This window comes from Gopherus flavomarginatus, chromosome 9, assembly GCF_025201925.1.
Source record: "Gopherus flavomarginatus isolate rGopFla2 chromosome 9, rGopFla2.mat.asm, whole genome shotgun sequence".
Classification (NCBI taxonomy): domain Eukaryota; kingdom Metazoa; phylum Chordata; order Testudines; family Testudinidae; genus Gopherus; species Gopherus flavomarginatus.
The window spans coordinates 30566401-30589891 of record NC_066625.1 but is presented as its reverse complement, the minus strand read 5'-3'; the positions used below and the strand labels follow the sequence as shown (position 1 = coordinate 30589891).

The following is a 23491-nucleotide window of genomic DNA, read 5'->3' as shown; positions in this document are numbered from 1 at the left end:
GAGTACAATGAACCAGCTTCTTCTAGCTAAATAATCACTGGAAATTAACTCGCATTACAACACTGATCAAAATTCAGTACCTTAGATCCTACCACCCATGATTCAGAAAGTAAGAGAGGCTGAGGGGGTGTGCTCACCAGATCTCACCCGGCAGCCTGAAAAAACAGCTCAGTCCTGCAAATAGTCACATGTGAGTAAATTTTATTGAAAACAATAGAGCTACTACCCTGAGGAAGTTACTCATGCATAATTTTTTGCAGAACCCAGTCCTATAACTGCAGGTGTCCAGTGAATCATGATCTATTCAGTCAATAACTCCAGTAGTTAGAGACTTCTGAGCAAATAGCTTGTCGAATTGGTTGCTAGAGCTATGACCAAACCTCTTCGGTTGTGAGAATTAGGGTGGTGCAAAATTGACTTAAAATATTTTGGGGGTTGGGGACAAGGGGTTGTGCCGTACGACTGGAGGATTGCTAACGTAGTTCCTATTTTTAAGAAAGGGAATAAAAGTGATCCGAGTAATTATAGGCCTGTTAGCTTGATGTCTGTAGTATGTAAGGTCTTGGAAAAAATTTTAAGGGAGAAAGTAGTTAAGGACATAGAGGTCAATGGTAATTGGGACGAATTGCAACATGGATTTACTAAAGGTAGATCGTGCCAAACCAATCTGATCTCCTTCTTTGAGAAGGTGACAGATTACTTAGATAAAGGAAATGCGGTAGATATAATTTATCTCGATTTCAGTAAGGCGTTTGACACGGTTCCACATGGGGAACTGTTAGTTAAATTGGAAAAGATGGGGATGAATATGAAAGTTGTAAGGTGGATAAGGAACTGGTTAAAGGGGAGACTCCAGCGGGTCGTATTGAAGGGTGAACTGTCAGGCTGGAAGGAGGTCACTAGTGGAGTCCCTCAAGGATCGGTTTTGGGACCGATCTTATTTAACCTTTTCATTACTGACCTTGGCACAAAGAGCGGGAATGTGCTAATAAAGTTTGCGGATGACACAAAGCTGGGGGGTATTGCTAACACAGAGAAGGACAGGGATACTATTCAGGAAGATCTGGACCACCTTGTAAACTGGAGTAATAGTAATAGGATGAAATACAATAGTGAAAAGTGCAAGGTCATGCACTTAGGGATTAATAATAAGAGTTTTAGATATACGTTGGGGACGCATCAGTTGGAAGCGACAGAGGAGGAGAAGGACCTTGGGGTATTGGTTGATAGCAGGATGACTATGAGCCGCCAATGCGATACAGCTGTTAAAAAAGCAAATGCTATTTTAGGATGCATCAGGCGAAGTATTTCCAGCAAGGATAAGGAGGTGTTAGTACCGTTATATAAGGCGCTGGTGAGACCCCATCTGGAATATTGTGTGCAGTTCTGGTGTCCCATGTTCAAGAAGGATGAATTCAAACTGGAACAGGTCCAGAGATGGGCTACTAGGATGATCTGAGGAATGGAAAACCTGCCTTATGAAAGGAGACTCAAAGAGCTTGGCTTGTTTAGCCTGGCCAAAAGAAGGCTGCGGGGGGATATGCTTGCTCTATATAAATATATCAGGGGGGTTAACGTTAGGGAGGGAGAGGAATTATTTAAGTTTAGTACTAATGTAGGCACGAGGACGAATGGATACAAACTGGATATTAGGAAGTTTAGAATTGAAATTAGATGAAGGTTTCTAACCATTAGGGGAGTGAAGTTCTGGAACAGCCTTCCGAGGGAAGTAGTGGGGGCAAAAGACTTTTCTGGCTTTAAGACTAAGCTGGATAAGTATATGGAGGGGATGTTATGATAGGATAGTTTAATTTGGGCAATTGATCTTGGATTATCACCAGATAAGTCTGCTCAATGGTCTGCGGGGAGATGTTGGATGGGATGGGAACTGAGTTACTGCAGAGAATTCCTTCTTGGGTGCTGGCTGATGAGTCTTGCCCACATGCTCAGGGTTTAGCTGATCGCCATATTTGGGGTCGGGAAGGAATTTTCCTCCAGGGCGGATTGGCAGGGGCCCTGGAGGTTTTTCGCCTTCCCCTGCAGCGTGGGGCATGGGTCGTTTGCTGGTGGATTCTCTGCAGCTTGAGGTCTTCAAACCAATTTTGAGGATTTCAATAACTCAGTCCTGGGTTAGGGGTTGTTATAAAAGTGGATGAGTGGGGTTCTTCTTCGAGTGATTGCTCACATCCATTCCAGTTAGGTGTGCGCGCTGCGCGTGCACGTTCGTCGGAAACTTTTTACCCTAGCAACTCCAGTGGGCCGGCAGGTCGCCCCCTAGAGTGGCGCCGCCATGGCAGCCAATATATACCCCTGCCGGCCCACCCGCTCCTCAGTTCCTTCTTACCGCCGTGTCGGTCGTTGGAACTGTGGAGCACGGCATTGCTGTCCTCCACGTCCCTAGCTCTCCTTGTTACTACCGTTGTTACTACCGTTGTTAGTTAGTGGTTAAGTATAGTTAGTTATTTAGTTTATAGTGTAAATAATATTGTACATAGTTGTTAGCTGGTTTGGGCCGTAGCCCTTCCCGGCACCCGGCACCGGGCTCATGCCTGGTTCGCCGGGCTTTAAGCAATGTGCGGCCTGTAAGAAGCCTATGCCGACCAGCGACCCTCATGACGCGTGTCTAAAGTGCCTGGGGGAATCGCACAGGTCGGACAAGTGCCGCATTTGCACGGCTTTTAAGCCCAGAACAAAGAAGGAGAGAGACCAGAGACTTAGGACTCTCCTAATGGAAGCGGCACTTGACCCAGCAGCTTCGCAGACCATGATCTCTACACCGGCACCGGATCGCACCGGCACCGGAAAGACTCCCCGGCACCGACCTTCCCCGGCACCGGGTGCAGAAACAAGACCATCGAAGTCTGCAACTCCAGCCAGGCGGACTCGAGTGGAGCGCCCGGCACCGACATCTGCCGCTGTGCTACCAGCACCGTCGACTCCGGGCCTGGTGGGTCCGTCGAGTCCGGTCCCGCCGAGCTCCCCCATAAGATCTGGGGTTGAGCTATTGGTCCCTTCCACTCCAGAGACCTTCGCTTCGGCACGGGACCTCATTGCCCTGTCTGAGTCAACTCAGCCGCCACCCCCGGTACCTCCGGTGCGGGTAGCGTCCAGGGGCAAACCCATGATGACGGCGCCGTCTCGGGACTCACGCTCGCGATCGAGGTCCCGACACCACGGTCGCTCGAGATCCCGCCGCCGCTCGCAGTCCCGGCACCGCTCCCCTCGGCGGTACCGGTCGTACTCGCGGCACCGATCGGCCTCCAGACGGTCACGGTCTGGTTCCAGCCGCCGATACCGACACCTGGACTCTAGGAGCCAGTCTCGCCGTCGTTCAGCGCACCGGTCGACCTCCCGGCACCGAGCTGGTGGCAGGTCCCGGTCCCGGTCGACCTCCCGGCACCGCTTCGGTGGCAGGTCCCGGTCCCGATCCCGGCACCGAAGCAGCGGCCGGTACCGGTCCAGATCCCGGCACCGAGACAGAACCCGGTCCCGATCCCGGCGCCGGTATGACTCCCGGTACCGGTCCCCGGCACCGAGGACATCTTCAGTGCCGGACCGCGGAGACTCTTACCAGCCGCGGTCGGCCCCACCATGGCCTTCTAGACAGCCGTCGGTGTCATCACAGGCGGACAGCGTATATGCGCTGGGCACCGACAGACAAGCGGCTCTCTTCCAGGACCCTCCGCAACAGGACCAGGGTCCGCAGCAGTGGGGGTTCTGGACACCCTGGGCGTACCATCAAGCCCAGGGCCCCCAACAGCTTCCTCCTAGGCCTGCAACGGCAGAGCACAGGGTGCCGGAGGCGTCGTTATCCCGCCCCCCTCCCTCCCCGGATGGGGAGGAAGGATCGAAGCAGTAAGACCCTGGTCTTCCTCCTGAGCCAGAGGCGAGGGCTGAGGCGGACCCCCCGCTGGACACTTTCTTGCCAGGGGTCTCCTCATCCTCCTCTCCTGACGAAGCGGTGGCTGGCACTTCCTCCAATAGCCCTCCTCCGCTAGATCTCAGGGCACATCAGGACCTCCTCAGGCGCGTAGCACAGAATCTGAGCCTGCAAGCCGAGGAGGTCTCTGAGATCAAGGACCCCGTCGTCAGCATCCTCTCCTCCGATGCTCCCACCAGGGTCGCCCCCTTCCCTTCATTAGGACGATCCAGGCCAACGCCAATACAATCTGGCAGTCACCGGCCTCCATCCCCCCTATGGCGAGGGGCGTCGAAAGGAAGTACATGGCCCCCTCCAAGGGCTATGAGTACCTCTACATTCACCCGACACCATGTTCCCTGGTGGTGCAGTCGGAGAACGAGAGGGAGCGTCACGGACAGGAAGCCCCAGCCCCCAAATCCAAGGAGGCCAGGCGTATGGACCTCCTCGGCCGCAAGGTCTATTCGGCTGGGGCCCTTCAGCTCAGGGTCTCCAATCAGCAAGCCCTTCTTAGCCGCTACGCTTTTAACTCATGGGTGGCAGCGGACAAGTTTAAAGAGCTGCTGCCACAAGAGGCTCGTCAGGAATTCGCAGCGATTCTTGACGAGGGCAAGAAGGTTGCACGAACCTCGTTGCAGGCCTCTCTGGACGCTGCAGACTCGGCTGCCTGTACCCTCGCCTCGGGGGTAACGATGCGCTGCATCTCCTGGCTTCAGGTTTCTGGCCTTCCACCGGAGCTCCAATACACCATCCAGCACCTCCCGTTCGAAGGCCAGGGCCTGTTCTCAGAAAAGACAGACCCCAGACTGAAAAGTCTTAAGGACAATCGGGTCATTATGCGCTCCCTTGGGATGCACACGCCTGGGACGCAGCGCAGACCCTTCCGGCCGCAACAACAGCAGCAGCGTCGGCCATACTCCCAGTTCCGCCAGCGGCAGGACCTTAATAGGCGCCGCGGCAGGAATGGAAGGCGCAGACAGTCGGGGAACCAAGGGGGGCAGAATCAAAGCTCCTCCAAGCCCCCGCCTGGGCCCAAACCTTCGTTTTGAAGGTGCGCCCGAGGGCGCAGTACCAGTTTCCCCCACGGATCCTTCCTCCCCGTTTTCCAACAGCCTTTCGTTTTTCCTTCAGGCGTGGACCCAAATAACATCCGATCGCTGGGTCTTACGCACGGTGCAGACGGGATACCTCCTGCAGTTTGTATCATTTCCTCCCTCCCGCCCCCCTTCCTCGTCCCTCTTCAGGGACCCCTCTCACGAGCAATTCCTTCGGCAGGAGGTACAGACGCTCCTCGACAAAGGAGCTATAGAGGCGGTTCCGGAAAACGAGAAAGGCAAGGGGTTTTATTCCCGCTACTTTCTGATCCCCAAGGCCAAGGGAGGCCTCAGGCCTATCCTCGACCTGCGAGAGCTCAACAAGTACCTAGCGAAGTTGAAGTTCCGCATGGTATCCCTGGGGACCATTATTCCATCCCTGGATCCGGGAGACTGGTATGCCGCCCTCGACATGCAGGACACTTATTTTCATATTGCCATATGGCCACACCACAGACGATTCCTTCGATTCGCGGTGGGCCGCCTTCACTACCAATTTGCAGTCCTCCCATTTGGCCTTTCTACGGCTCCGAGGGTATTCACAAAATGCATGGCCGTCGTTGTGGCACATCTTCGGCGCAGTCGTATCCACGTGTTCCCTTACCTAGACGATTGGCTAATTCGGGGCACGTCGGAGCTACAGGTTTGCAGCCACGTCCGCAGGATCACCGGCCTGTTTGCTACCTTGGGCCTCATGATCAACGTGGACAAGTCCACCCTGCTCCCCTCGCAGAGAGTGGAGTTCATTGGGGCCGTCCTGGACTCCACCGTGGCCAGGGCCCTTCTGCCGTTGCCAAGGTTCCAGGCGTTGTCGGCGATCGTTCAGCGCTTGCGGGCAGCCCCCTTGACATCGATACGGACATGTCTAACCCTGTTAGGCCATATGGCAGCCTGCACATTTGTGACTGGATACGCTCGGCTCCGCATGAGGCCCCTCCAGTCGTGGCTCATCGCACATTACTGGCCGGCAAGGCAACCACTAGACATGCTGATCACAATCCCCCAGGGGGTGTTGGATTCTCTCAGCTGGTGGCTAGACCAGTCCGTAGTGTGTGCGGGGCTCCCATTCCACTCGCCCCAGCCCTCGGTGTCCCTAACGACGGATGCCTCAGATCTCGGCTGGGGGGCCCACCTGGGAACCCTGAGAACGCAGGGCCTGTGGTCCCCACAGGAGGTGAAGCTGCACATCAACATGCGGGAGTTGAGAGCGGTCCGCCTTGCTTGTCAAACGTTCTGTCACCAGCTTCAGGGTCGTTGTGTCGCGGTATTTACCGACAACACGACGACCATGTACTATATCAACAAGCAGGGCGGCACCAGATCCTCTCCCCTATGTCACGAGGCGATGCGACTCTGGGACTTTTGTATAGCCCACTCCATTCACCTCACGGCTTCCTTCCTCCCCGGAGTACGGAACACGCTGGCGGACCGCCTGAGCAGATCCTTCCTCTCACACGAGTGGTCCCTTCGCCCGGACGTCGCCCTCTCGATCTTCCAGAGGTGGGGTTGTCCCCGTGTGGACCTCTTCGCGTCTGGGGGGAACAGGAAATGCCAGGCGTTCTGCTCCTTTCAGGGCCGGGAACCCGGGTCTATAGCGGACACCTTCCTTATTCCGTGGACGACCCACTTGTACTACGCGTTCCCCCCGTTCCCGCTGGTCCACAGGGTCCTTCTGAAGGTGCGCAGGGACAGGGCACGCATGATCATGGTTGCCCCGGCGTGGCCCAGACAGCATTGGTACCCCATGTTGCTGGACCTGGCCATAGCCGACCCAGTTCCCCTGCCCCTTCACCCGGACCTGATCACCCAGGAACACGGAACTCTCTGTCACCCGGACCTCCAGTCGCTGCACCTAGCAGCGTGGCTCCTGTGTGGCTGACCAGTTCTGAGTTGCGCTGCTCCACCCCGGTACGTGAGGTACTCTTGGGCAGCAGGAAGCCTTCCACTAGAGCGACATACTCGTCCAAGTGGAAGCGTTTCTCCTGTTGGTGCGTGGAGAAAGGTCTCCTCCCGATGGAAGCTTCGGTGGCCAATATTTTGGACTATATTTGGTCCCTCAAACAACAGGGCCTGGCGATATCGTCCCTGCAGGTCCACCTGGCGGCTATCTCCACCTTTCACCCGGGTGGGGATGACCGCTCCGTTTTCTCTCACCCGACGGTGACTAGATTCCTGAAGGGGCTGGAACGTCTATACCCTAACATCCGACTCCCTGCCCCGACCTGGGATCTTAACCTGGTGTTGTCTCGGCTCATGGGGCCCCCCTTCGAGCCGTTAGCTACTTGCTCCCTACTCTATCTTTCTTGGAAGACTGCCTTTCTAGTAGCTATTACCTCAGCTAGACGGGTGTCGGAACTCCGGGCTCTCACGGTAGACCCCCCGTATACAGTCTTCCACAAAGATAAGGTGCAGCTGAGGCCACACCCTGCCTTTCTCCCCAAGGTGGTCTCAGCCTTCCACGTCAACCAAGAGATATTCCTCCCGTTTTTTTTTCCCGAAACCTCATTCTTCAGGCAGGGAGCAACAACTCCACTCGCTTGATGTCCGTAGGGCTCTCGCGTTCTACGTGGAGAGGACCAACTCGTTCCGCAAATCCGCCCAGCTTTTCGTGGCAGTAGCGGACCGCATGAAGGGGCTTCCCATTTCCTCGCAGAGGTTATCCTCATGGGTAACATCCTGTATCAGGACCTGCTATGAGCTGGCCCACGTTCCTACGGGCCGTGTGACTGCGCATTCTACCAGGGCGCAGGCGTCGTCGCTGGCTTTCCTCGCCCGTGTGCCCATCCAGGAAATCTGTCGGGCAGCGACCTGGTCATCGGTCCACACCTTTGCTTCCCACTACGCCCTGGTCCAGCAGTCAAGAGAGGACGTGGCCTTCGGATCTGCAGTGCTCCATGCCGCGACTTCTCACTCCGACCCCACTGCTTAGGTATGGCTTGGGATTCACCTAACTGGAATGGATGTGAGCAATCACTCGAAGAAGAAAAGACGGTTACTCACCTTTGTAACTGTTGTTCTTCGAGATGTGTTGCTCACATCCATTCCACACCCGCCCTCCTTCCCCACTGTCGGAGTAGCCGGCAAGAAGGAACTGAGGAGCGGGTGGGCCAGCAGGGGTATATATCGGCTGCCATGGCGGCGCCACTCTAGGGGGCGACCTGCCGGCCTACTGGAGTTGCTAGGGTAAAAAGTTTCCGACGAATGTGCACGCGCGGCGCGCACACCTAACTGGAATGGATGTGAGCAACACATCTCGAAGAACAACAGTTACAAAGGTGAGTAACCGTCTTTTCTGTGGCCTGCCTTGTGCAGGAGGTCAGACTAGATGATCATATTGGTCCCTTCTGACCTATGAGTCTATGAGTCTATAAGGGAAGAATCTCCCATTGTTTATTTTGAGAGGTTTTAAAGGCTTTGCACCATTTCTCACATAGGATTTTTGCACTGCAACAAATGCAGTTTTGAGAGTTCACCTGTTTCACTTTCTCTTCTTCCCTCTTGAACTCTTCTTCATCAGAATAACATTTTGAAGTGTCAAAGCTGGAAACTTAAAAAAAACAGGAACAAAAGAAAGCAGCCCATTTGCTGGTTTTCACTGAAAGATGGTCTCTCTTGAGTAAAAACTCACATGACTTCAGAAATTTTTCGTAAAGATCCGACCATTTGCTCACAGTTGCAGTGATTTTCCCAAATCTAATGGGGAATTGCATTGAGCCAGCCTTAGCGCCAATGTCCTGACTTGGCCAGTTCCAAATTGGTAACGATAGTCGTGTACAAGGCCACTGTGACCTGGCAGCGTGTCTCCCCAGCTTCGCAAGCACTCATTGCCGTCCTCGGTCTGCTTTATTTGTCCAAATGTAAGCAGCTGACAAAATCAGCTCCTTAGCTGACCCTTTGTCCTAGGGTTTCAGCCTCATCTCCCAGGGGTCTCTGGTAATCCTGCTTCTTGCAGCTTCCCTGTTCCAGCCAGCTCCCTTCTCAGAGCCAGCCCTGCTCCCCTTTTGGGACCCCATACTGAGGTCTACCTCCCTGAACAGCTGGGCCCTTGTTCCAGGGAACCACCACCAGACTTAGCTCCATTCCTCTGTGGTTCCTCTCCCAAGACATAGTCTACCCTCTAACAAGACTTTTTAGCCCCACATGTAGCCCTACCTTTTTTAATTGGCTTAGTTGGGCCCACCTGCTCTGACACAGGGGAGCTAGGCCTGATCTACTTACACGACCAGCTCCCCTGTGACAGCCATGTTACTGCTGAGGTTGAGATAGTTCAGAATGGGAATGCTTTAAATGCAACAACCCCAAATCACAGGAAACCTGTAGCTCTAGCTGCACTAGGCTGTGGAGTTAGGCATGGGACGGGAGAGACAATGGGTACACCTACACAGCAAACCAAGGTCTGACTGTAGCTCGTTAGCTTTAACCTATCCAGTGTGGGGACAAGAGCAGTGAAGACGTGGTAGTATGGGCTTCAGCGTAAGCTAGCTGCCTGTGCACAAGCCTGTTGGGGTCGTGGGTATGCCCTGGGGTTGCTAGTCCATGCAGTAAAGGAGCGAGCTAAAGGAGGAGTGAAGCGTCCTGCCCAGGAAAAGGAGGAGACAGTGAATGGAAGGCTCACAGAGTCTCAGCTGCAGTCTGGCCTTTGTCGCGGCATAACTCAGCAGTGATACGGGATTATGAGCGAGCGATGGGAAGATGAAGGGTTTTACTGGAAATGATATTAAAGTGAGATTTGTACCAACAGAGTTGATGGAAATTGATGCTCCCTCTGATAGCTGCTGTGTTGTAAGGAGCCACCGCCTGAGAAAATGCTGTTCTATCATCAGCTGCTATGTATCTTTCCCATCAACTTGCCTTGATGTGTGCGCTTGTCACCTCTCTGGGGTTGGCCTCATGAAGAGCTCTGCTTTCCTGGGCTTGATATCTCAGTTCCCAGGCCAGCACTTACCAGGAGTATAGCCTGAGCTTCCAATTACTCTGTTACAACTGCTCTAGACAATTACAGGTGCCATTGATGGACTCAAAAGGGACTAGCCTCTGGTCCGCTTTGGGCAGCACCCTGGTGCCTCTAATATGAAAGAGGGGAGTGGAATGCCACCTTACTTGATGACAAGTATCCATTCCGTCACACCTCAGCAGCAACATAAGTACCAGATGCTCACCAACAGACTCCTGTCTGAGCTATGCAGGCTGAAGGGATACCATTGGTGGAGAAAGAGGCAAGGAGAGGAAAGGAGAATAACAGGCCTACTCCTTTTTCCCCACCATTGTCCGTATTTATTTTCTTTAGAAGTGAGTACAAGCCACAGTGTGTGATCCAGATCTGAGCTAGAACTCCCCTAAAGTCTGGAGATATTTGGGTCCAAGTCACCTCTGATTTTCTTCACATTTCTCCCTCTGTTGTGTCTCACTTCACCTCCTCCCCTGGTATCGAATCCTCCCATTTAAAAACCTATGTCACTCTTAGAGCCATTTGTGGAATAGGTTCTGGTTTCCCCCCTGTTGCATTGGCCTTTCTCACTAGTGATCAAAAAGAGGAGCTTGAGCCAACAGCAACTGCGGTAGGAGAATTTTTAAAAAAATGAATATTTTTCTGATGCTTGATGAGCGATGTGGCATTTGAAGACTGTGTTAGACTTGCAAGCTATCCTTTTAAGGCGGGGAGGGGTATTCCTGGTCCTGCTTTTAGGCTATGGGGCTCTGTAGTCTAGAATAAGGTGAGGTGAGTTGGGCCTCTCTGTTTCAGGGAGCAGCCTGTTTTGTCTCTCTCTGCTTTTGGGTTATCGTTCTGAATTCTAAAAAATAAAGCAGTTAAACTGCAACCTCCTGTCAAGAGTATCTTATGTTGTTTATTTCACTTCGCTGTTTGTATGCCATGAGCATAACAAATAGGATTCACTACATTTATTACTATAGGCAGGTAAAGAACTTGGCGCCCAAAACTGAATGGAAGAGTCCCATCCCATAGCATTTTGGCCCCCACATTCTAATGCTCTGTCTGTAATCCCTAAGTGTTACCCACCATCTGTATCATGCTCACACAAGGCCAGTGCAAGCACTAGGCAAACTAGGTGGCTGCCTAAGGCGCTGAGATTTGGGGGGCGCTGAAAAGTGGTGCCTAAAAATAGAACCAGATAGCAATCAAGACGCAGGCTGCAGATCACAGACTGTAGGGAGGATGTAGATAAGAACCATGCTCCCAATGAATTGCTCTCCTGCCATTTAGATAGCCAGTGATTAGGGAAGTCCTTTGATTAGATCGCAGACTATAGGGAGGTGATAAGAATCACACTCCCAGTGAATTGCTCTCCGACTCCTGCCATTTAGAAAGCCAGCCAAGTCATTTGATTGTGAATTGATAATTGTACAGATTGCTGTGTTGGTGGGTACATTATTACAGTACTAGCTCCTCTGTCTTGCAGATTGCACAGCAGCAGCCAGAAGGAGAGTGGAGCAGCTTGCGGTGGGAAGTGTAAGATCCCCCGCTGGGGCTGAGCTATGCTGCCACTGTGGTGCAAGCGGGGCCAGCTTGCACTTGGCATGCTCCTCAGAGAGCGGGCTGCAGGTTTTCCAGGGCAGAGACTCTGGTCCCTGGGGAGAGAAGGGAGGGAGGCCGCAGCTGGCAGCTCTGCTGGCTCTCTTGCGTGGATGGGCAGCTAAGCCACTTTAACCCACCTCCCTGCGCCCCAGCTTTCTACCCTCCCAACCCTGATTTGGCGTGAGGGCCTGTCATAAACAGAGTGTTAAGGGTTAATGTCTCTTGTACCTGTAAAGGGTTACAAGCAGGAAACTGGACACCTGACCAGAAGACCAATCAGAAGACAAGATACTTTTAAATTCGGGTGGAGGGAAGTTTGGGTGTGAGTTCTTTGTTCTTTTTTTTCTCTCGGAGGGTCTGAGAGAGACCAGACATTACTACAGGCTCTCTAAGTTTCTTTTCAAATAGAAGGTAAAAACCAGGCGGTTTAGGCTTTTTAATTGTTTTACTCTATTTGCAATTGTGGATCTGGCTGGTTAACTTTTATATGTGTAGTTGCTGGGAATATTTTGATTTGTATTGGTACTGAGGGGAAAGTCTCTTTCTGGTATCTGTAAGCTATAGGACCCTGTATATTGACATCTTGAAGTTACAGAGATAATTCTTTACTTTTTCCTTTCTTTTATTAAAAGATTTCTTTTTAGAGAACCTGATTGATTGTTTTTTCTCTGTTTCCCTTGTTTTATCCCAGGGGATTGGGATAATTCACCAGGATGGGTGGGGAGACGGGAGGGGGAGAGATAAAATCTCTCTCTGTTTTCCTTGAATCTGTTTGCCTCTTTGTGGAAGGGAAGGGAGATGCTTCTCTGAATGGTGATTTAAGAGGTTAGATCAGTATCTCAGGATAGCCCAGGGAGGGAAGTTCTGAGAGGGGGAAGGTGGGGGAATGGTTTATTTCTCCTTGTTTTAAGAACCCAAGGGATCTGGGTTCTTGGGGTCCCCAGGGAAGGTTGGGGAGGTCAGAGTGCCCCAAAACACTATATTTTTGGGTGGAGGCAGCCTGTCAGATCTAAGCTGGTAATTAAGCTTAGGGAAATTCATGCTAGTATCTCATTCCTGGACTCTAAGGTTCAGATTTGAGAAAGAATGCTATGACAGGGCCGCAAACTTTCTGCCTTCACAGTCCTGCCTGCCCCTCACCCCCCTGCTGGAGCAAGAGCCCAGCATTCAACTCCCCAGCCTGGGCACAGGACGGACTCGTGAAGGCAAAGCAGATCCACACGCTCCCGTTGCCCTGTTGCAAGTGCACTTGGCCCGCTGCTACTGCATGCCAGGGACTGGAGAGGAGAGTGCCCATTTTACCTTGTGGCTCTTTTAATCCTACCCCGCCCGCCGTCCCCCTCCACACTCAAACCTGGTCTGCTCCCCTTCCCCTCCCCAGCCAAACCCGATCCTCCCAGTGACTGAACCCAGTCTGCTCCCCTTGCACTCCCCAGCCAAACCCGATCCTCCCAGTGACTGAACCCGGTCTGCTTGCCTTCTCCACCTAACCTGATACCCACTGACTCGATCTGCTTCCCTTCCCTACCCCAGCCAAACCCGATCCTCCCAGTGACTGAACCCAGTCTGCTCCCCTTGCACTCCCCAGCCAAACCCGATCCTCCCAGTGACTGAACCCGGTCTGCTCCCCTTGCACTCCCCAGCCAAACCCGATCCTCCCAGTGACTGAACCCGGTCTGCTTGCCTTCTCCACCTAACCTGATACCCCACTGACTCGATCTGCTTCCCTTCCCTACCCCAGCCAAACCCGATCCTCCCAGTGACCGAACCCGGTCTGCTCCCCTTGCACTCCCCAGCCAAACCCGATCCTCCCAGTGACTGAACCTGGTCTGCGGACTGCTCCCCTTGCACTCCCTAGCCAAAGCCGAACCCCCACTGACTCAACCCGGTCTGCTTCCTTCCCCATCAAGCCCGAACGCCCACTGACTCGGTCTGCTTTGCTTCCCCACCAAACCCAATACGCCACTGACTCAACCCAGTCTGCTTCCTTTCGCCTCCCCAGCCAAAGCCGAACCCCCACTGACTCAACCCGGTCTGCTTCCCTCTCCTCCCAGCTAAACTTGAACCATCACTGACTGAATCCAGTCTGCTTCCCTTCCCCTCCCCGGCCAAACCCGAACCCCCACTGACCGAACCCAGTCTGCTTCCCTTCCCCATCAAGCCCGAACCCCCACTGACTCGGTCTGCTTTGCCTCCCCACCAAACCCAATACGCCACTGACTCAACCCGGTCTGCTTCCTTTCCCCTCCCCAGCCAAACCCGAACCCCCACTGAACAAACCTGGTCTGCTTCCCTTCTCCGCAGAAAAATAAATTCTGAATGATGATGTGTTACTCTGTGACAGTGTATTATGTGTAATGTGTGTGATTTATTTTAAGATCCATGCTATGGTTTTCAAAGTGAAAACAATAACAGTGTCAGTGCTGTCGGGTTATTCATTTATTTTCATTAAATATATAGACTAAATAATTAAATTAATAAATGTTCAAGCTGAACATGTATTAATTCTATGCCACATTATGCAGTATTCATTTTTGAAAGTTTTTAATAAGCGATGCTGGGAGGGGGTGGCGCAAGGTGGAAATTTTGCCTAGGGCGCAAACTATCCTTGTGCCGGCCCTGTGCTCACAACTTGTTCTTTTAAATTAAATTGTTGGCTTTAAGCTTCCTCCTCTCTATGTATGAATTACAGCAGGGTAGTCAAGGGGGGTGATTTTAAAACATGTAATATAGCCACAGTTCCAAGGATGATAATTTCACAGTTTGAGCTGGCATATTTGACAGTTATTTGCATTTCTTTGACTATTATGAAAAAACCCACAGATGGCCAATGTGTATTAAAAAAAAGTTATTTTGGCTTAGTTGCAACTCCCCTTAATAGTCAGTATTCAACTTGTATGTCAAATTAGGCTGATGGTTGGAGATGAAATTATCCTGGGCTAGTCTACAAGAGGCATTCTGACCGAATGGTTAAAGCCCAGGGCTGGGTGCCAGGACTCATGGGTTCTAGCCTCGTCCCTCACAATGGACAAATTACACAACTACTTTGCGCTTCAATTTACCAGTATGTGTTACTGCATGAGTAATACCTGAGAGGGATGTCATGATGCTTTATCAACATTCATGAAGTGCTTGAAGACTGTGGGATGAAAAGGGGCATAGAAGGGACCATAATTCAGCTGCAAATGCCAAGCAGAGAATTCCCCCTATGTAGGGAATTTGCTGCTGATGCATCTGCGCTGCACCTGGCCTCTGCCCCTAACACACAGTATGGGGCATGCAAAAGTTCTGCTTTACCAAAAGAATCTTCTACTGGTGTGAGTTTGATTATGGACTCTAAATCAGCGGCACAAGCTTGAGTTGCTTGGAAACTGCTCTGATTTACATTGGGACTACCTGTGAGCTGTATCTGGTTCCCTAATGCCTCACCCTGCGCTAAGCTGAGCTCCAGTGCTCGAGAGAATTAATCCCACAAACTGGTTAGTATGGAATAAACATAGGCATTGTTTGCATTGTAAATCCATGCAGAAGTGTATTGAGAAACTAAGTGAATCTGCTTGGCCTTGTCTTTCAGGAGAGAGTTCTCTGAGCTGCTGGAAAAGTTTGGATCTCATAGCAACACAGAATCGGCACGGAGTTCTCCTGTTCACCACGGCGGCAGTGAGTATTGACCCTCTGGGCGCTGAATACTTAACTGCATCTTGGCTGCAGAAAATGTCAGCCCAGTCATGGATACTAAGAGAGAGAGAGAGAGAGAACTTCCTTGAGTGAAACAAGAACATAACATAAGAACGGCCGTACCGGGTCAGCCCAAAGGTCCATCTAGCCCAGTATCTGTCTACCGACAGTGGCCAATGCCAGGTGCCTCAGAGGGAGTGAACCTAACAGGCAATGATCAAGTGATCTCTCTCCTGCCACCCATCTCCACACTCTGACACACAGAGGCTAGGGACACCATTCCTTACCCATCCTGGCTAATAGCCATTAATGGACTTAACCACCATGAATTTATCCAGTTCTCTTTTAAACGCTGTTCTAGTCCTTGCCTTCACAACCTCCTCAGGTAAGGAGTTCCACAAGTTGACTGTGTATTGTGTGAAGAACTTCCTTTTATTTGTTTTAAACCTGCTGCCCATTAATTTCATTTGGTGTCTCCTAGTTCTTGTATTATGGGAATAAGTAAATAACTTTTCCTTATCCACTTTCTCCACATCACTCATGATTTTATATACCTCGATCGAATCCCCTCTTAGTCTCCTCTTTTCCAAGCTGAAGAGTCCTTCCAAGCTGAAGAGTCCAAGGGAGGATTAGTTGGTATCTAACACTTCTCCAGCTCCCTTAACTCCACCTTCAATGTGCAACAACTAAGGAAAATATTGTGCTAGTAACTTATAATCATGTCTAGTTCTTGTAAAGCAATTTTCAACAGTGGACCTCAAAGTGTTTTAGAAAGAGGGTGAGTACCACTATCCCCATTTTACACCTGGTGAAACTGAGGCAAGAGCAGTGACGTGGCTTGTTCATTCAGTGACCAACACAAGAAGTCAGTGGCAGAGGTCAGACTAGAACCCAGGTCTCCTGGCTACTAGTTCAGTGGTTTGCTTGCTGGATCACTCCACTGCTTCTTTTTGGGAAGAAGCATGTGACACTGTAACATGGTGGTATTTGTCATTAATTACCACCATCACAGGTTGGAATTTGTGGTGAGAAGGTAAAACTCTGTTAATTAGTTTAGAAATATACTGATATCATTAACGTCAATGGTAGGTATTTCTGCCTCCAGGTAAAAAACCATGAAAGGTGTTTTAATTCTTGACTGTGTAGCAGGGACAGCTGGGAAGAGTAAGGGGGGAAAATGCTTTCATTATTTGAACTGTCTTATTTTGTTTTTTAGGTAGATATTTGGAAAGTACATCCTCGGGGTCTTCGTCACGTTCCCAGAGTCCTCTGCTGCTGAGCCCTGCAAATTCTCATGGCCCAATCATTGGAAACTCGGCACATTCCCCACACTCAATCTCGCAGTATGTACCATATTACTCAACACTAGAGCTCTTTAGGAATTTTTCAATTAAATTTTTTTTCCTTGGAAAATTCTGATTTGTTGACAGCAAAACCAATCAATCTCACAATGCTGGAAAAATATGTTGGAAAACTCTGAAGTTGTCAAAAAGTATTTTTTGGCCACTTTCTAAATGAAAAATTCTGTTTCCCAGTTCAAAATGACTTTTCAGTGTGAAATTTAAGCAATTTAGATTTTTAGAGTTTCTTAAAAAGAAAAAAGGTAGAAATCAAATTGAAAAATTTTGAAATTACATGTTTCAGTTGACCCAAACCAAAAACTTTTTGGTACTCTGATTTATGATTTTTTTTGAAATTTGGACTTTTTGTCCCAATTTTGAATGGTAAGAAATTTAAAACTCTCAAAAATATTAATGGGACGGGGAAACCAGCTCTAAGTTACACAGGCATCAACTCATAAAGTCTGCAGGCTTCTCTGTCTGTTTCTAGAATATTATTTGTATTGCTGAAGTGCTTATAGACCCTGAGGGCTTGGCTACACTGGAGAGTTGCAGCGCTGGTGGTGGCTTTACAGCGCTGCAACTCACTCATTGTCCACACTTGCAAGGCACATGGACAGCGCTGTATCTCCCTGGCTACAGCGCTGGCTGTACTCCGCCTCGGCCTGGGGAGTAACGACTGCAGCGCTGCTCCGCCAGTGTGGCCACCAAAAGCGCTGTTATTGGCCTCCGGAGGTATCCCAGAATGCCTGTTCAGCCACTCTGCTCATCAGTTTGAACTCTACTGCCCTGGCCTCAGGTGACCCGCCCTTTAAATGCCCCAGGAATTTTAAAAATCCCCTTCCTGTTTGCTCAGCCAGGTGTGGAGTGCAATCAGTGAATCTTTCCAGGTGACCATGCCTCCACGTGCCAAATGAGCCCCGGCATGGAGCAATGGCGAGTTGCTAGACCTCATCAGTGTTTGGGAGGAGGAAGCTGCGCAGTCCCAGCTGCGCTCCAGCTGTAGGAATTACAATACTTTTGGGCAGGTATCAAGGGCCATGCTGGAAAGGGGCCATGACCGGGATGCGCTGCAGTGCAGGGTTAAAGTGAAGGAGCTGCGGAGTGCCTACTGCAAAGCCCATGAGGGAAATCACTGCTCTGGTGCTGCCTCCACGACCTGCCGTTTCTACAAAGAGCTGGGTGCGATACTTGGGGGTGACCCCACCGCCAATCCGAGGATCGGTAGCTGTCTGGAGTTGCCAGCTTCCAGATTGCAGTAGCCACCCGCTTCTCCACCATCAGGGCAGCTCTCGATCTCGTGTCCTTGTGCCGCAGGGTGGGGGGAGAGCTCAGCACACAGTCCCATGAAAGTGGCTTTTCTCATCCGAAAGTTCTGCAGCCACTGCACGTCATCCCAGACTTCCATGACGATGTGATCCCACCACTCAGTGCTTGTTTCCCGAGCCCAAAAGCGACGTTCCACGGTGCTGAGCATTTCCGTGAATGCCAGAAGCAATTTAGCGTCGTACGCGTCAGGCAACTCGCTATCATCGTCAGACTCCTCGTCATTTTGTATCTTAAGGAATAGCTCAACTGCCAAACGTGATGTGCTGGTGAGATTCGTCAGCATACTCCTCAGCAGTTCGGGCTCCATTTCCCTCAGAAATCGTGCTGCACAGAAACCGTTGAGACAGTCAAGATAGGGCCAAAGGTGGATGGAAAAACAGGGATTGCTGGGATGTGAAGCGATGCATCACGAGGTGTTGGGACAGGAAGCAGAATGACCCGCATCCTCCGCCCTCTTCACACAACCCACAGCGCCAAAATGGTGCCAAAATGGGATGAGGTGCTCTGTGAGATAGCTGCCCATAATGCACCACTCTCAACACCACTGCAAATGTGGCCACACTGCAGCGCTGGTAGCTGTCAGTGTGGCCACACTCCAGCGCTTTCCCTGCACAGCTGTATGCAGACAGCTTTAACTCCCAGCACTGCACACCTGCAAGTGTAGCAAAGCCCTGAGAGGGCCCCATTGCAGTCAGGGCCGGCTCTAGCAATTTCGCCGCCCCAAGCACGGTGGCACGCCGCGGGGGGCGCTCTGCCGCTTGCCTGTCCCGCGGCTCCGATGGACCTCCCGCAGGCGTTTCTGCAGACGGTCAGCTGGTCTCGCGGCTCCAGTGGAGCTGCTGCAGGTGTTTCTGCGGGAGGTCCACCGGAGCCGCGGGAGCAGTGGACCGTCCGCAGCCACACCTGCAGCAACTTCACCGGAGCTGCCTGCCGCCCTCCCAGCAACCGGCAGAGTGCCCCCCGCGGCGTGCCGCCCCAAGCACGGGCTTGGTGTGCTGTGGCCTGGAGCCGGCCCTGATTGCAGTGTAGCTGTAGCCATGTTGGTCCCAGGATATTAGAGAGAAAAGGTGGGTAAGCTACACAGACCTGAAGAAGAGCTCTGTGTGGCTTGAAAGCTTGTCTCTCTCACCAACAGAAGTTGGGCCAATAAAAGATATTACCTCACCCACCTTGGCTCTCAAAGGGGTCTAGTGGTTTGGGGGGCACAACCTGAGACACCTTTAAGGGCCTGATTTTCATAAAGTGCAGTGCTCCCGCCTTCTAAAAATCAGACCCTTTAAAGAGGTCTCAACTTGGGCTCCTCAAAATTGGAGAACCCCAGATCGATAGTCACTTTATCTTTCTCCCTCTTTCTCATTAAAACTATCCTCTAATATCCAGGGCTTGTCTACGCTTAGAACGCTCCAGGAGCACAGCTGTGCCACTGCAGCACTTCAGCGTAGACGCTACCTACTGGGATGGGAGGGTTCTCCCATTGGTGTAGGTAATCCACCTCCCCCAGAGGCAGTCCACCTAGCGTTGTGTACACGGGGACTTAGGACAGTTTAAGCACATTGCTCAGGGGCATGGATTTTTCACACCACTGACCGACAGAGTTAACCAACTTAATTTTCTAGTGCAGATCAGGCCCCAGTGTTGTCTTTGGATACATTGACTGTCTCTGCTCATGTACTGGAGGATGTGTGATGGGTTAGATCACAGAAACCCCCCTGGGAGCTGCCAACTGATGTGCCAAGACTACCTCTGCTCTTGTTTTCCCTGCCAGCTCAGGACTCCAGCACCCTGTCTTGCTGAGCCAGACACTCCCATCTGCTCCAACAAAGACCCAGGGTCTGAATTATTTGCCCCAAAGCTGCAGGTTTACCTGAAAGCAGCTCACAGACGTGTGTTTGTTTTTAACACTCAGATACCCAACTCCCCATGGGGTCTAAACCCAAATAAAGCTTATGCAGGGCAAACTCATAAATTGTTCTCCTTCTATAACACTGATAGAGAGATATGCACAGTTGTTTGCTTCCCCAGGTATTAATACATACTCTGAGTTCATTAATAAGTCAAAAGTGATTTTATTAAATAGAGAAATTAGGATTTAAGTGGTTCCAAGTAGTAACAGACAGAACAACGTAAGTCACCAAGCAAAATAAAATAAAATGCGCAAATCTATGTCTAATCAAACTGAATACAGATAATCTCACCCTCAGAGATGCTTCAGTAAGTTTTTTCCTCAGACTGGACACCTTCCAGGCCTGGGCAGAATTCTTCCCCCTGGTACAGCTCTCGTTCCAGCTCAGGTAGTAGCTAGGGGATTCTTCATGATGGCTCCTTCTCTGTTCTGTTCCACTCATTTATATATCTTTTGCATAAGGCGGGAATCCTTTGTCCCTCTGGGTTTCCACCCGCCCCCCACCCCCCTGGAAAAGCACCAGGTTAAAGATGGATTCCAGTTCATGTGACATCACATGTCACTGTAAGACCCCAAGCCTTCATTCCTCCAAGCCTGACTCTCAGGAAGGCCTGCCTGCAAACAGACTCATCCAGTCAATTGTCCTGTTGATGGGAGCCATTAAGATTTCAAACCACCATTAATGGCCCACACTTTGCATAATTACAACAGGCCCTCAGAGTTATATTTTATATTTCTAGTTTCAGATACAAGAGTGATACTTTTATACAAATAGAATGACCACACTCAGGAGACAATAAGCTTTGTAATGATACCTTACAAGAGACCTTTTGCATGAAGCATATTTCAGTTACATTATATTCACTCATTGTCAAATTTTTATAAAATCATATAGACTGCAGCGTCACAGGATGGATAAGCAGTCATTCAGTGTCTTTCATACTGTTGCACTCTATGTTGTTTTTAATATTATTATTTATCACTTGTATTACGGTAGCACCTAGGAACCCCCGTCATGGACCAGGACCCCATTGTACAAACACAGAGCACAGCCACCACCTCAGAGAACATAGCCTACAGTGCTATAGGCAGTAGGGATCTACAGAATGCACGTCCTCCATTTCCATCCCTTTAAAGGTGAGGAAGAGCCCAAAGCTTACAGAGGTCTGAGAGGCCAACATGGCACTTCTTTTACAAACATGCCCTTGATGGAGATGTCCTGCAAGGTTATGGCTGTTTTCTGCAGATCATGGCCTCGTGATCCATTGCCTCCCCCTCGGGCAGTCATTTCCACCAGTGCAAAATCAGTGGCAGTGCTACCCTTCTGACCTGGCAGCATTTCACACCTGCTCTGCGCTGGGGGGAGGGAGAGGAAATGGCTGCACAAAGGGCTAGGGAATGGAGAACCAGGCCTTTTATGTCTATGGAGTGTGGCAACTTTATGTTGTGTCTATATGTTTTAGTTCCAAGCTTCCTATTTTGTAAAATACAAAAGCCAGGGTCTGCTACGTGCAGGGAGGGCTCTGCTATCGGCTCCACCTATAGGAGTGACTGGCACTGTCAAGGTTTTCATTAACGTTGGTCCTCAGACTGTGGCATCCCAGATTAGGGCCTGCTGCTTTTGTTCCTTGCACTAGTGTAAATCAGGGGTAATTTCCATGAAGTCAGTGGAGTGGCTACCCACCCCCATGAGAGGAAAACCAGCCCCTTAGTTCAGACACAGAAAATCCACTTAGCAGGTGAACTCCACAATGTGCCCAATATCAGCTCTTTATTAGGGATTTGCAGAGGACAAATATTTGGCACAGAAGGCTTTAAGCTGCTTGCATAGATTCATAGATTCATAGACTCTAGGACTGGAAGGGACCTCGAGAGGTCATTGAGTCCAGTCCCTTGCCCTCATGGCAGGACCAAATACTGTCTAGACCATCCCTGATAGACATTTATCTAACCTACTCTTAAATATCTCCAGAGATGGAGATTCCACAACCTCCCTAGGCAATTTATTCCAGTGTTTAACTACTCTGACAGTTAGGAACTTTTTCCTAATGTCCAGCCTAAATCTCCCTTGCTGCAGTTTAAGCCCATTGCTTCTTGTTCTATCATTAGAGGCTAAGGTGAACAAGTTTTCTCCCTCCTCCTTATGGCACCCTTTTAGATACCTGAAAACTGCTATCATGTCCCCTCTCAGTCTTCTCTTTTCCAAACTAAACAAACCCAATTCTTTCAGCCTTCCTTCATAGGTCATGTTCTCAAGACCTTTAATCATTCTTGTTGCTCTTCTCTGGACCCTCTCCAATTTCTCCACATCTTTCTTGAAATGTGCTGCCCAGAACTGGACACAGTACTCCAGTTGAGGCCTAACCAGCGCAGGGTAGAGTGGAAGAATGACTTCTCATGTCGTGTTTACAACACACCGGTTAATGCATCTCAGAATCACGTTTGCTTTTTTTTGCAACAGTATCACACTGTTGACTCATATTTAGCATGTGGTCCACTATGACTCCTAGATCTCTTTCTGCCATACTCCTTCCTAGACAGTCTCCTCCCATTCTGTATGTGTGAAACTGATTGTTCCTTCCTAACTTTGGAGCACTTTGCATTTGCCTTTATTAAACTTCATCCGGTTTATCTCAGACCATTTCTCCAATTTGTCCAGATCATTTTGAATTTTGATCCTGTCCTCCAAAGCAGTTGCAATCCCTCTCAGTTTGGTATCGTCCGCAAACTTAATACGCGTACTTTCTATGCCAACATCTAAGTCGTTGATGAAGATATTGAACAGAGCTGGTCCCAAAACAGACCCCTGCGGAACCCCACTTGTTATACCTTTCCAGCAGGATTGGGAGCCATTAATAACTACTCTCTGAGTACAGTTATCCAGCCAGTTATGCACCCACCTTATAGTAGCCCCATCTAAATTGTGTTTGCCTAGTTTATCGAAAAGGATATCATGCGAGACCATATCAAATGCCTTACTAAAGTCTAGGTATACCACATCCACCGCTTCTCCCTTATCCACAAGACTCGTTATCCTATCAAAGACAGCTATCAGATTGGTTTGACACGATTTGTTCTTTACAAATCCATGCTGGCTATTCCCTATCACCTTACTACCTTCCAAGTGTTTGCAGATGATTTCTTTAATTACTTGCTCCATTATCTTCCCTGGCGCAGAAGTTAAACTAACTGGTCTGTAGTTTCCTGGGTTGTTTTTATTTCCCTTTTTATAGATGGGCACTATATTTGCCCTTTTCCAGTCTTCTGGAATCTCTCCCGTCTCCCATGACTTTCCAAAAATAATAGCTAGAGGCTCAGATACCTCCTCTATTAACTCCTTGAGTATTTTAGGATGCATTTAATCAAGCCCTGGTGACTTGCAGGCATCTAACTTTTCTAAGTGATTTTTAACTTGCTCTTTTTTTATTTTATCTTCTAAACCTATCCCCTTCCAGGCATGTCTCCAGGCATGGACTCATGCCTGGAGACATCCATACAGAGGAGAGAACTGCTCATCTATTTGGCAGCCATCTAGGCCGCCTCACTCCTCAATTAGCCCTGTTTACGACAGAGCATAGACAGGAGGTGACCTGGCTTGGTACTCATGTATGTACTTGATGGAGGTGTCCAGTACAACAGTGTTCAGTGACCGATAAAGCAAAAGTTCTGCAAGTTTCCACTTAGGGTGACCAG

At 50.2% G+C, this 23491-nt stretch overlaps 1 protein-coding gene across 1 annotated transcript in view; it reads left to right on the top strand.

The window, feature by feature from the left end:
* The window catches only part of LOC127058528 (syntaxin-binding protein 4-like), a 132200-nt gene that overhangs the window by 67855 nt on the left and 40854 nt on the right, over positions 1–23491 (top strand). The window contains exons 6-7 of the mRNA XM_050968654.1: positions 15123–15208; positions 16443–16569. Coding sequence (XP_050824611.1) covers positions 15123–15208; positions 16443–16569 — 213 coding nt within the window. The remainder of the gene's footprint in view (positions 1–15122; positions 15209–16442; positions 16570–23491) is intronic.